At 44.3% G+C, this 13,753-nt stretch overlaps 1 protein-coding gene across 1 annotated transcript in view; it reads right to left on the bottom strand.

Annotated features, from left to right (window-relative positions):
- Nucleotides 1–995, bottom strand: part of MRGBP (MRG domain binding protein) — a 15,082-nt gene extending 14,087 nt beyond the window's left edge. Inside the window, exon 1 of the mRNA XM_066588114.1 lies at nucleotides 790–995. Coding sequence (XP_066444211.1) covers nucleotides 790–931 — 142 coding nt within the window. The 5' untranslated portion in view covers nucleotides 932–995. The remainder of the gene's footprint in view (nucleotides 1–789) is intronic.
- Between the last annotated feature and the right edge of the window lie 12,758 nt (nucleotides 996–13,753).

Below are 13,753 nucleotides of genomic sequence, written 5' to 3'. Positions count from 1 at the left end.
TCCTAGTGGAGGGTTGGTTGCACACAGTGTATATATATATATATATATACACTCCTAGTGGAGGGTTGGTTGCACACAGTGTATATATATATATACACTCCTAGTGGAGGGTTGGTTGCACACAGTGTATATATATATATATATATACACTCCTAGTGGAGGGTTGTTGCACACAGTGTATATATATATATACACTCCTAGTGGAGGGTTGTTGCACGCAGTGTGTATATATATATATACTCCTGAGTCTATTATCCCCTACAGGGACATGAAAAACATACAAGAACTGTTTTGCGCACTTTGCTTTTCTTGTGGGCCGTTACGCCTGTTTTGCGCGCTGTCATGGCTGCCTCCGGCCCCCCCGGACGGCACAGGTTAGACTTCTCATCCTGCGCAGGAAACGTTATGCTGAATAAAGCTTTAAAAAAAAATCTGAGCCAAAATGTTTTTTGTCCATTTTACCCCCCAAAAATGTAGTAAGTGATCAATAAACATGGCTGCGGCACTAAGGGGTTAAACACCAGTGTGAATTCAGCCTGACCGGTCACTATTATGGGATGGATGAAGAGGTGAGCACTGCGCATGCGCCGGCGGATCACTCTGCTCCCCGCTATTGTCTGCTGGTATCAGGGATTACTAGATATATACTGTATACTATGGGGCTCCATACTGCCGGCACTACACAGGAGAACGGGGAGAGGTTCTGTATACCAGGGCCCCGGGCTGCCCACACTCCTCCCCGGTACAATATCTAGTCCAGCCCGGGGATCCGCTGCGGCCTCCACTCACCGACCGGTTTATGGCCGAGCATGGCGTGAAACAGGCAGACCTCCACCTCCGGGCTCCACAGTACCGGCTCCTCCGCGGGGGCCCCCGAGACCAGCTCCGGCCGCTCGGCAGCTCCTTCCCCCCCGGCCTCCGTCTCACCCATCGCAGCCGGCACTACCGAAGCCACCGGGGCGCTGCGGCCTCTGCTGGAGGAAAGAGCTACTGCAGCGGCATCTAGTGGTGCGTTATAGGTACTGCAGGCAGAGGCTCCACTTTGAGATTACACAATACGGAGTAAAGCGCCACCTAGAGGAAAGTGTGCTGCTGTGCATCTGTTAGGAGGACAGTCGATGTACAGAATACACTCGGGGCGCCGTGGATGATTAGGGACACTGGTGCGCGCTGGGACAGAATGGTTGGTCTAAGACACTATGGTGGACACTGGGACACTATGGGGGGCACTGGGACACTATGGTGGACACTGGGACACTATGGTTGGTTGGAAACACTATGGGGGGTTCTGGGACACTATGGTTGGTTGGTTGGAGACGCTATGCTGTGCACTGGGACACCATGGTGGGCATTGGGACACTAAGGTAGGCACTAGGAAACTATGGTGGGAACTGGGACAATATGGTTGGTTGGAAACACTATGGGGGGCACTGGGACACTATGGTTGGTTGGAGACACAATTGTATGCACTGAGACACTGGTGGGCCTTCGGACACTATAGTGGGCACTGGGACACTATGCTGGGCGCAGGGACACTATGATTAATTGGGGACACTATGGTGGGTACTAGGACACAATGGTTGGTTGGAAACACTATGGTGGGCACTAGGATACTATAGTTAGTTGGAGACATTATGCTAGGCACTGGGACATTATGGTTGGTTAGGGACACTATGATGGGCATTAGGACACTATGGTTGGTAGGACACACCATGGTGGGCACTAGGACGCTATAGTGTGCACTGGGACACTATGCTGGGCGCAGGGACACTATGATTAATTGGGGTCACTATGGTGGGTACTAGGACACAATGGTTGGTTGGAAACACTATGGTGGGCACTGGGACACTATGGTTGTTTAGGGACACTATGGGGGTCACTAGGATACTATGGTTGGTTGGAGACACTGCAGTGGGCTCTAGGATACTATAGTGGGCACTGGGACAGCATTGTTGGTTGGAAACACTATGCTGGGCACTGCAACACTATAATTGGTTAGGGACACTATGTTGGGCACTAGGACACTATGGTGGGAATTGGGACAGTATGGTTGGTTGGAAACACTATGCTAGGCACTGGGACACTATGGTTGGTTAGGGACACTATGGGGGTCACTGGGACACTATGGTTGGTTGGAGACACTATGGTGGGCACTGAGACAATATGGTTGGTTGGAGACACTATAGTGGGCACTGGGACAGTATTGTTGGTTGGAAACACTATGCTGGACAGTGGAACACTATAGTTGGTTAGGGACACTATGGTGGGCACTAGGACACTATGGTGGGCACTAGGACACTATGGTGGGAATTAGGGCACTATGGTTGGTTGGGGAAACTATGGTAGGGACTGAGACATAATGGTTGGTTTAGGACACTATGGTGGGCACTGGGATACTATGGTGGGCACTGGGACACTATGGTTGGTTGGAGACACTATGGTAAGTAGTGAGATACTATGGTTGGTTGGAGACACTATGGTGGGCACTAGGATACTATAGTGGGCACTGGGACAGTATGGTTGGTTGGAAACACTATGCTGGGCATTGGGACACTATTGTTGGATAGAAAAACACTATGCTGGGCACTGGGACATTATAGTTGGTTAGGGACACTATGTTGGGCACTATGACACTGTGGTTGCTTGGAGACGCTATGTTGGGCACTAGAACACTATAGTTGGTTAGGGACACTATGTTGGGCACTAGGACACTATGGTTGGTTAGGGACACTATGGGGGTCACTGGGACACTATGGTTGGTTGGAGACACTATGGTGGGCACTGAGACAATATGGTTGGTTGGAGACACTATAGTGGGCACTGTTGGTTGGAAACACTATGCTGGGCAGTGGAACACTATAGTTGGTTAGGGACACTATGTTGGGCACTAGGACACTATGGTCGGCACTAGGACACTATGGTGGGAATTAGGGCACTATGGTTGGTTGGGGAAACTATGGTAGGGACTGAGACATAATGGTTGGTTTAGGACACTATGGTGGGCACTGGACCAGTATAAAGAAAAAGACCCCCGCGCTCACGGGACCAGGAAACTCCGTTATATAAATTAAATAACTTTTATTGCGACGCGTTTCAACGGTACACAGCCGTCTTTCTCAAGCATTACATACACAATTAAATACACACCTTTATATACATAAATAAATCAATCTTTTACTCACTACACCCGGCTCGGATAAACGCCGCGTCCCGGCGCCATCTTGAAACCACGTGGAGTGATCCAACATACAATCCACGTGATGATGAACGCGTCATCTATTTCATTCATAAAACAAAACCTTTTCACCACTGCTATAATCTCTATTAAAACCAAATCACATGGTCAAAAAATAGTCTTATTCCGTAAAGTTATATATTAAACAACATATCATAATTATCAGTAGATCATTATCTCTATTATATACAAAAATTCCCTTCCATTATATACTAGCATAATATAATTATAAACATTTGTAGACTCAAAAAACAAAACAAAAAACAAACAATATTAAATAATGTATTATCACATAGTCCCTCTATATGGATAAATAAAAATAAATAAATAAATATATCTAATTATATAAGTATAGGTAGCATATTTTATCTAAACAATCATATCCTAATTATAATTCTATAAAAATTAATAAGTATATTGTCATCAAATAAATACTCTATAAAATTAATATAATAAATATGTTATATCTCAAATATTCTATCAATAATAAATCCAATATTTTCCCTTAATTCGTATTTATTTTAGGAGAGAAAAAAATATATAAAAAAAAAAACAAACTTTTTTAAAAACATTTTTTATATATTACTTCTCTAAAAAAATATATATTTTTCCCTATATATATGTGCAAAATTCATATTTTCCTCCCTAATAAATCTAGATTTTTTCTAATATTTCATTCAAACCTCCAGGTACCAGGGTCTTCATGCTGGGCATTGGGACACTATAGTTGGTTAGGGACACTATGTTGGGCACTATGACACTGTGGTTGCTTGGAGACGCTATGTTGGGCACTAGAACACTATAGTTGGTTAGGGACACTATGTTGGGCACTAGGACACTATAGTTGGTTGGGGACACTATGGTGGGAATTAGTGCACTATGGCTGGTTGGGGCCACTATGGTAGGGACTGAGATGTAATAGTTGGTCGGGGACACTATGGTGGGCACTGGGACACTATGGTTGGTTGGAGACAATATGGTGGGCTCTAGGATACTATAGTGGGCACTGGGACAGTATTGTTGGTTAGAAACACTATGCTGGGCACTGGAACACTATAATTTGTTAGGGACACTATGTTGGGCACTAGGACACTATGGTGGGCACTAGGACACTATGGTGGGAATTAGGGCACTATGGTTGGTTGGGGACACTATGGTAGGGACTGAGACATAATGGTTGGTTGGGGACACTATGGTGGGCACTGGGACACTATGGTTGGTTAGGGACACTATGGTCTGCACTAGGACACTATGCTTTGTTTGAGACACTGGTGGGTACTGAGACACTATGGTTGGTTGGAGACACTATGGTGGGCACTGAGACACTATGGTTGGTTGGAGACACTATGGTGGGCACTAGGACACTATTATGGGCACTGGGACAGTATGGTTGGTTGGAAACACTATGCTGGGCACTGGGACACTATTGTTGGTTAGAAAAACACTATACTGGGCACTGGGACACTATGGTGAGCACTAGGACACTATAGTGGGCAGTGGGACAGTATGGTTAGTTGGAAACACTATACTGGGCACTGAGACACTATGGTGGGCACTAGGACACTATAGTGGGCACTGGGACAGTATGGTTGGTTGGAAACACTATGCTGGGCACTGGGACACTATGGTGGGCACTAGGACACTATAGTGGGCACTGGGACAGTATGGTTGGTTGGAAACACTATACTGAAAACAGACACTATGGTGGGCACTAGGACACTATAGTGGGCACTGGGACAGTATGGTTGGTTGGAAACACTATGCTGGGCACTGGGACCCTATGGTTGGTTAGGGACACTATGGTGGGCACTAGGACACTATGGTTGGTTGGAGACACTATGGTGGGCACTAGGACGCTATAGTGGGCACTGGGATAGTATGGTTGGTTGGAAGCACCATACTGGGCAATGGGACACTATGGTAGGGACTGAGACATTATGGTTGTTTGGAGACACTATGATGGGCAATAGGACACTATGGTTGGTTGGAGACACTATGGTGGGCACTAGTACACTATGGTTGGTTGGGGACACTATGGTTGGTTGGAAACACTATGCTGGGCACTGGGACACTATTGTTGGTTAGAAAAACACTATACTGGGCACTGGGACACTATGGTGAGCTCTAGGACACTATAGTGGGCAGTGGGACAGTATGGTTGGTTGGAAACACTATACTGGGCACTGAGACACTATGGTGGGCACTAGGACACTATAGTGGGCACTGGGACAGTATGGTTGGTTGGAAACACTATGCTGGGCACTGGGACACTATGGTGGGCACTAGGACACTATAGTGGGCACTGGGACAGTATGGTTGGTTGGAAACACTATACTGAAAACTGAGACACTATGGTGGGCACTAGGACACTATAGTGGGCACTGGGACAGTATGGTTGGTTGGAAACACTATGCTGGGCACTGGGACCCTATGGTTGGTTAGGGACACTATGGTGGGCACTAGGACACTATGGTTGGTTGGAGACACTATGGTGGGCACTAGGACGCTATAGTGGGCACTGGGATAGTATGGTTGGTTGGAAGCACCATACTGGGCAATGGGACACTATGGTAGGGACTGAGACATTATGGTTGTTTGGAGACACTATGATGGGCAATAGGACACTATGGTTGGTTGGAGACACTATGGTGGGCACTAGTACACTATGGTTGGTTGGGGACACTATGGTTGGTTGGAAACACTATAGTGGGCACCAGGCCACTATAGTTGGTTGGAGGCACTGTGGTTAGCACTTGAAGATTGTACATAGGAGCAGTATTATAGTAGTTATATACTTGTACATAGGGAGCAGTATTATAGTGGTTATATTCTTGTACATAGGGGCAGTATTATAGTAGTTATATTCTTGTACATAGGAGCAGTATTATAGTAGTTATATTCTTGTACATAGGAGCAGTATTATAGTGGTTATATTCTTGTACATAGGAGGCAGTATTATAGTAGTTATATTCTTATACGTAGGGGGCAGTATTATAGTAGTTATATTCTTGTACATAGGGAGCAGTATTATAGTAGTTATATTCTTGTACATAGGAGGCAGTATTATAGTAGTTATATTCTTGTACATAGGGAGCAGTATTATAGTAGTTATATTCTTGTACATAGGTGGCAGTATTATAGTAGTTATATTCTTGTACATAGGGAGCAGTATTATAGTAGTTATATTCTTGTACATAGGAGGCAGTATTATAGAAGTTATATTCTTGTACATAGGAGCAGTATTATAGTAGTTATATTCTTGTACATAGGGAGCAGTATTATAGTAGTTATATTCTTGTACATAGGGAGCAGTATTATAGTAGTTATATTCTTGTACATAGGTGGCAGTATTATAGTAGTTATATTCTTGTACATAGGAGCAGTATTATAGAAGTTATATTCTTGTACATAGGAGCAGTATTATAGTAGTTATATTCTTGTACATAGGAGCAGTATTATAGTAGTTATATTCTTGTACATAGGGAGCAGTATTATAGTAGTTATATTCTTGTACATAGGGAGCAGTATTATAGTAGTTATATTCTTGTACATAGGTGGCAGTATTATAGTAGTTATATTCTTGTATATAGGGGGCAGTATTATAGTAGTTATATTCTTGTACATAGGGGACAGTATTATAGTAGTTATATTCTTGTACATAGGGGGCAGTATTATAGTAGTTATATTCTCGTACATAGAGGTGGCAGTATTATAGTAGTTATATTCTTGTACATAGGAGGCAGTATTATAGTAGTTATATTCTTGTACATAGGAGGCAGTATTATAGTAGTTATATTCTTGTACATAGGGGGCAGTATTATAGTAGTTATATTCTTGTATATAGGAGGAAGTATTATAGTAGTTATATTCTTGTACATGGGGGCAGTATTATAGTAGTTATATTCTTGTACATAGGGGCAGTATTATAGTAGTTATATTCTTGTACATGGGGGCAGTTTTATAGTAGTTATATTCTTATACATAGGAGGCAGTATTATAGTAGTTATATTCTTGTACATAGGAGGCAGTATTATAGTAGTTATATTCTTGTACATAGGAGGCAGTATTATAGTAGTTATATTCTTGTACATAGGGAGCAGTATTATAGTAGTTATATTCTTGTACATAGGTGGCAGTATTATAGTAGTTATATTCTTGTATATAGGGGGCAGTATTATAGTAGTTATATTCTTGTACATAGGAGCAGTATTATAGAAGTTATATTCTTGTACATAGGAGCAGTATTATAGTAGTTATATTCTTGTACATAGGGAGCAGTATTATAGTAGTTATATTCTTGTACATAGGGAGCAGTATTATAGTAGTTATATTCTTGTACATAGGTGGCAGTATTATAGTAGTTATATTCTTGTATATAGGGGGCAGTATTATAGTAGTTATATTCTTGTACATAGGGGACAGTATTATAGTAGTTATATTCTTGTACATAGGAGGCAGTATTATAGTAGTTATATTCTTGTACATAGGAGGCAGTATTATAGTAGTTATATTCTTGTACATAGGAGGCAGTATTATAGTAGTTATATTCTTGTACATAGGAGGCAGTAATATAGTAGTTATATTCTTGTACATAGGGAGCAGTATTATAGTAGTTATATTCTTGTACATAGGAGCAGTATTATAGTAGTTATATTCTTGTACATAGGGAGCAGTATTATAGTAGTTATATTCTTGTACATATGGGGCAGTATTATAGTAGTTATATTCTTGTACATGGGGGCAGTATTATAGTAGTTATATTCTTGTACATAGGGGCAGTATTATAGTAGTTATATTCTTGTACATGGGGGCAGTTTTATAGTAGTTATATTCTTATACATAGGAGGCAGTATTATAGTAGTTATATTCTTGTACATAGGAGGCAGTATTATAGTAGTTACACTACCGTTCAAAAGTTTGGGGTCACATTGAAATGTCCTTATTTTTGAAGGAAAAGCACTGTACTTTTCAATGAAGATAACTTTAAACTAGTCCTAACTTTAAACAAATGCACTCTATACATTGCTAATGTGGTAAATGACTATTCTAGCTGCAAATGCCTGGTTTTTTGTGCAAAATCTACAAAGGTGAATAGAGGCCCATTTCCAGCAACTATCACTCCAGTGTTCTAATGGTACAATGTGTTTGCTCATTGGTTCAGAAGGCTAATTGATGATTAGAAAACCCTTGTGCAATCATGTTCACACATCTGAAAACAGTCTAGCTCGTTACAGAAGCTACAAAACTGACCTTCCTGTGAGCAGATTGAGTTTCTGGAGCATCACATTTGTGGGGTCAATTAAACGCTCAAAATGGCCAGAAAAAGAGAACTTTCATCTGAAACTCGACAGTCTATTCTTGTTCTTAGAAATGAAGGCTATTCCATGCGAGAAATTGCTAAGAAATTGAAGATTTCCTACAACGGTGTGTACTACTCCCTTCAGAGGACAGCACAAACAGGCTCTAACCAGAGTAGAAAAAGAAGTGGGAGGCCGCGTTGCACAACTAAGCAAGAAGATAAGCACATTAGAGTCTCTAGTTTGAGAAACAGACGCCTCACAGGTACCCAACTGGCATCTTCATTAAATAGTACCCGCAAAACACCAGTGTCAACATCTACAGTGAAGAGGCGGCTGCGGGATTTTGGGCTTCAGGGCAGAGTGGCAAAGAAAAAGCCATATCTGAGACTGGCCAATAAAAGAAAAAGATTAAGATGGGCAAAAGAACACAGACATTGGACAGAGGAAGACTGGAAAAAAGTGTTGTGGACGGATGAATCCAAGTTTGAGGTGTTTGGATCACAAAGAAGAACGTTTGTGAGACGCAGAACAAATGAAAAGATGCTGGAAGAATGCCTGACGCCATCTGTTAAGCATGGTGGAGGTAATGTGATGGTCTGGGGTTGCTTTGGTGCTGGTAAGGTGGGAGATTTGTACAGGGTAAAAGGGATTCTGAATAAGGAAGGCTATCACTCCATTTTGCAACGCCATGCCATACCCAGTGGACAGCGCTTGATTGGAACCAATTTCATCCTACAACAGGACAATGACCCTAAACACACCTCCAAATTGTGCAAGAACTATTTACAGCAGAAGCAGGCAGCTGGTATTCTACCGGTCATGGAGTGGCCAGCGCAGTCACCAGATCTGAACCCCATTGAGCTGTTGTGGGAGCAGCTTGACCGTATGGTACGCCAGAAGTGCCCATCCAACCAATCCAACTTGTGGGAGATGCTTCTAGAAGCGTGGGGTGCAATTTCACAAGCTTACCTCAACAAATTAACAGCTAGAATGTCAAAGGTGTGCAATGCTGTAATTGCTGCAAAAGGAGGATTCTTTGACGAAAGCAAAGTTTGATGTAAAAACAATGTTATTTCAAATACAAATCATTATTTCTAACCTTGTCAATGTCTTGACTCTATTTTCTATTCATTTCACAACGCATGGTGGTGAATAAGTGTGACTTTTCATGGAAAACACAAAATTGTTTGGGTGACCCCAAACTTTTGAACGGTAGTGTATATTCTTGTACATAGGAGGCAGTATTATAGTAGTTATATTCTTGTACATAGGGAGCAGTATTATAGTAGTTATATTCTTGTACATAGGGGGCAGTATTATAGTAGTTATATTCTTGTACATAGGAGGCAGTATTATAGTAGTTATATTCTTGTACATAGGGAGCAGTATTATAGTAGTTATATTCTTGTACATAGGGAGCAGTATTATAGTAGTTATATTCTTGTACATAGGGGGCAGTATTATAGTAGTTGTATTTTTGTACATAGGGGGCAGCATTATAGTAGTTTTATCCTTGTACATAGGGGGCAGTATTATAGTAGTTATATTCTTATATCTAGGGGGCAGTATTATAGTAGTTATATTCTTGTACATAGGGGGCAGTATTATAGTAGTTATATTCTTGTACATAGGGGGCAGTATTATAGTAGTTATATTCTTGTACATAGTGGCAGTATTATAGTAGTTATATTCTTGTACATAGGGAGCAGTATTATAGTAGTTATATTCTTGAACATAGGAGGCAGTATTATAGAAGTTATATTCTTGTACATAGGAGCAGTATTATAGTAGTTATATTCTTGTTCATAGGGAGCAGTATTGTAGTAGTTATATTCTTGTACATAGGGGCCAGTATTATAGTACCTATATTCTTGTACATAGGGGGCAGTATTATAGTAGTTATATTCTTGTACATAGGGGCAGTATTATAGTAGTTATATTCTTGTACATAGGGGCAGTATTATAGTAGTTATATCCTTGTACATAGGGGGCAGTATTATAGTAGTTATATTCTTGTACATAGGGGGCAGTATTATAGTAGTTATATTTCTGTACATAGGGGGGCAGTATTATAGTAGTTATATTCCTGTACATAGGGGGCAGTAGTGTAGTAGTTACATTCTCATACATAGGCGGTAGTGTGTGTGGATGGGTACAGTGGTATTTGTGGTGGTAACTGCTTGGCACCACAATGCTGTACGGCACAGTTGTGTCTATACTATGTGGTGGTAGCAACAATGTGGCACTACTAAATGGTGAAAATATGGCAATATGTAGACACTGTGGTGATATTATGTAGGAACAGTGCAGCAATAGCAGATTGTAACAATACGGTTATAGTTTGTAAGCAGTATATCACAATATTATTGGGAGACTTGAAGGCAGTATTTTAGGAGAACTTTGTGGTGGGTGGTTGTAGGAACTGTATGGCAATATTACATAGGCACCATATGACAATGTTATGTGGACTGTATGTGATGGTGATTTGTAGGAGCACTGTGGTGTTATTATATGGCCACTGTTGGCCATATTACTCTTTATGGTGTTGGAGTATTGTGTGCACAGGACGCCCCTTACATGAGCGATGTGGGCACTGCCAGTTCTTTAGCTACACAGACAATAGTTGTCCTCCGCACACTCAGGCAGTCTCTTTTATGTAGTTTAGTTGCACATCCATCATGCTTTGTGTGTACTGTTCCTCCGTTGTAAAGGACGCTTTGTGCTCCTGTCATTTATCCGGATGGTTTGGGCTCGCAGCGCATGTTGTGATTTGTGTGACATTTCCTGCAGACAACTGAGATGTACAGAGACGTCTGCAGGGAAGGGAAGACGGTGAAGTTCTGCGTCTCAGCTACCCTGTCTATCACAAGACACTTATTAACTGCCTGACTTTTGGGTACGTATACTTTTGTAGCTAGTTGTTATATTACACTAGTGGATCTAGAATATAGAAGGAAGCAACTTTGGAAATTGTGCTGACAACGGGGTCTGGTAGAGGGATGTCACCAGGTGTAGAGCTGACAATGGGGTCTGGTGGGGGGATGCCACCAGGTGTAGAGCTGACAACGGGGTCTGGTAGAGGGATGTCACCAGGTATAGAGCTGACAATGGGGGCTGGTGGTGGGATGTCACCAGGTGTAGAGCTGACAACGGGGTCTGGTGGTGGGATGTCACCAGGTGTAGAGCTGACAACGGCGTCTGGTGGTGGGATGTCACCAGGTGTAGAGCTGACAATGGGGGTCTGGTGGTGGGATGTCACCAAGCGTAGAGCTGACAACGGGGTCTGGTGGGGGATGTCACCAGGTGTAGAGCTGACAATGAGGTCTGGCTGGGGGATGTCACCAGGTGTAGAGCTGACAATGGGGTCTGGTGGTGGGATGTCAGCAGGTGTAGAGCTGACAATGGGGTCTGGTGGTGGAACGTCACCAGGTGTAGTGCTGACAACAGGGTCTGGTGGGGGATGTCACCAGGTGTTGAGCTGACAACGAGGTCTGGTGGGATGTCACCAGGTGTAGAGCTGACAACGGGGTCTGGTGGTGGGATGTCACCAGGTGTAGAGCTGACAACGGGGTCTGGTGGGGGAATATCACCAGGTGTAGAGCCGACAACAGGGTCTTTTGGGGGATGTCACCAGGTGTAGAGCCGACAACGAGGTCTGGTGGGGGATGTCACCAGGTGTAGAGCCGACAACGGGGTCTGGTGGTGGGATGTCACCAGGCGTAGAGCCGACAACGGGGTCTGGTGGTGGGATGTCACCAGGCGTAGAGCTGACAACGGGGTCTGGTGGGGGGATGTCACCAGGTGTAGAGCTGACAACGGGGTCTGGTGGGGTATGTCACCAGGTGTAGAGCTGACAACGAGGTCTGCTCTGCTGAGGGGATGTCACCAGGTATAGAGCCGACAACAGGGTCTGGTGGTGGGATGTCACGAGGTGTAGAGCTGACAATGGGGTCTGATGGTGGGATGTCACCAGGTGTAGAGCTGACAGTGGGGTCTGGTGGGGGGATGTCACCAGGTGTAGAGCTGACAACGGGGTCTGGTGGGATGTCACCAGGTGTAGAGCTGACAATGGGGTCTGGTGGTGGGATGTCACCAGGTGTAGAGCTGACAACAGGGTCTGGTTGGGGGATGTTACCTGGTGTAGAGCTGACAATGAGGTCTGGTAGGGGATGTCACCAGGTGTAGAGCTGACAATGGGGTCTGGTGGGGGGATATCACCAGGTGTAGAGCTGACAACGGGGTCTGGTGGTGGGATGTCACCAGGTGTAGAGCTGACAACAGGGTCTGGTTGGGGGATGCTACCTGGTGTAAAGCTGACAATGAGGTCTGGTAGGGGATGTCACCAGGTGTAGAGCTGACAACGGGGTCTGGTGGGGGGATGTCACCAGGTATAGAGCTGACAACGGGGTCTGGTGGTGGGATGTCACCAGGTGTAGAGCTGACCACGAGGTCTGGTGGGGGATGTCACCAGGCTAGAGCTGACAACGGGGTCTGGTGGTGGGATGTCACCAGGCTAGAGCTGACAACGGGGTCTAGTGGTGGGATGTCACCAGGTGTAGAGCTGACAATGAGGTCTGGTGGGGGATGTCACCAGGTGTAGAGCTGACAACGGGGTCTGGTGGAATGTCACCAGGTGTAGAGCCGACAAAGGGGTCTGGTGGTGGGATGTCTGCAATCAATAAGTACGGGACACTGCAGCGCTTTTTGACATTTTAGAGTCCACTGTTAGCCATGTTATTCAGCGATGGGGACCGCCCGGTGTGTGTGGTGCCGCCACGTTTAGGGAGACCTCGTGAACTAACAGAACGGGGACAGCAAAAGCTTTTAGGAGCTGTGAAGACCTCACACCATAGGCGTAGCGTGAGCTGTCGGTGGGGTTGCCGTAGCGACCCGGCCCCTGGGCTCAGGCGGCCCTGAGGCCGCCTTTCGCCATACACATATGCACATTTAGTGCATTGTTGGCTGGCCGCTCTGCAGCACAGCTCCGATCACACTGCAGTCAGAGCGGCCAGCCTGAGAAAAAGCAGGGAAGAGCAGGGGGAGGGGGAGTGAGGCAGTCACATATGTCGGCAGGGACTAATCATGTGATCATGTGCTGCCCCTCCCTCCTGCTGAAAGGAAGCTGCTGTGTCTGCCTGTGCTGCTGCAACATGGAGAAGTGGTCCGGGTCCCGGGTTATGTGTATGTGTGTGTGTGTGTGTGTATCTATCTATCATCA

Source organism: Eleutherodactylus coqui, chromosome 13 (genome assembly GCF_035609145.1).
Source record: "Eleutherodactylus coqui strain aEleCoq1 chromosome 13, aEleCoq1.hap1, whole genome shotgun sequence".
NCBI lineage: Eukaryota > Metazoa > Chordata > Amphibia > Anura > Eleutherodactylidae > Eleutherodactylus > Eleutherodactylus coqui.
Note: the sequence above shows the minus strand (reverse complement) of the source record. Positions and strands in the feature narration are given on the sequence as shown.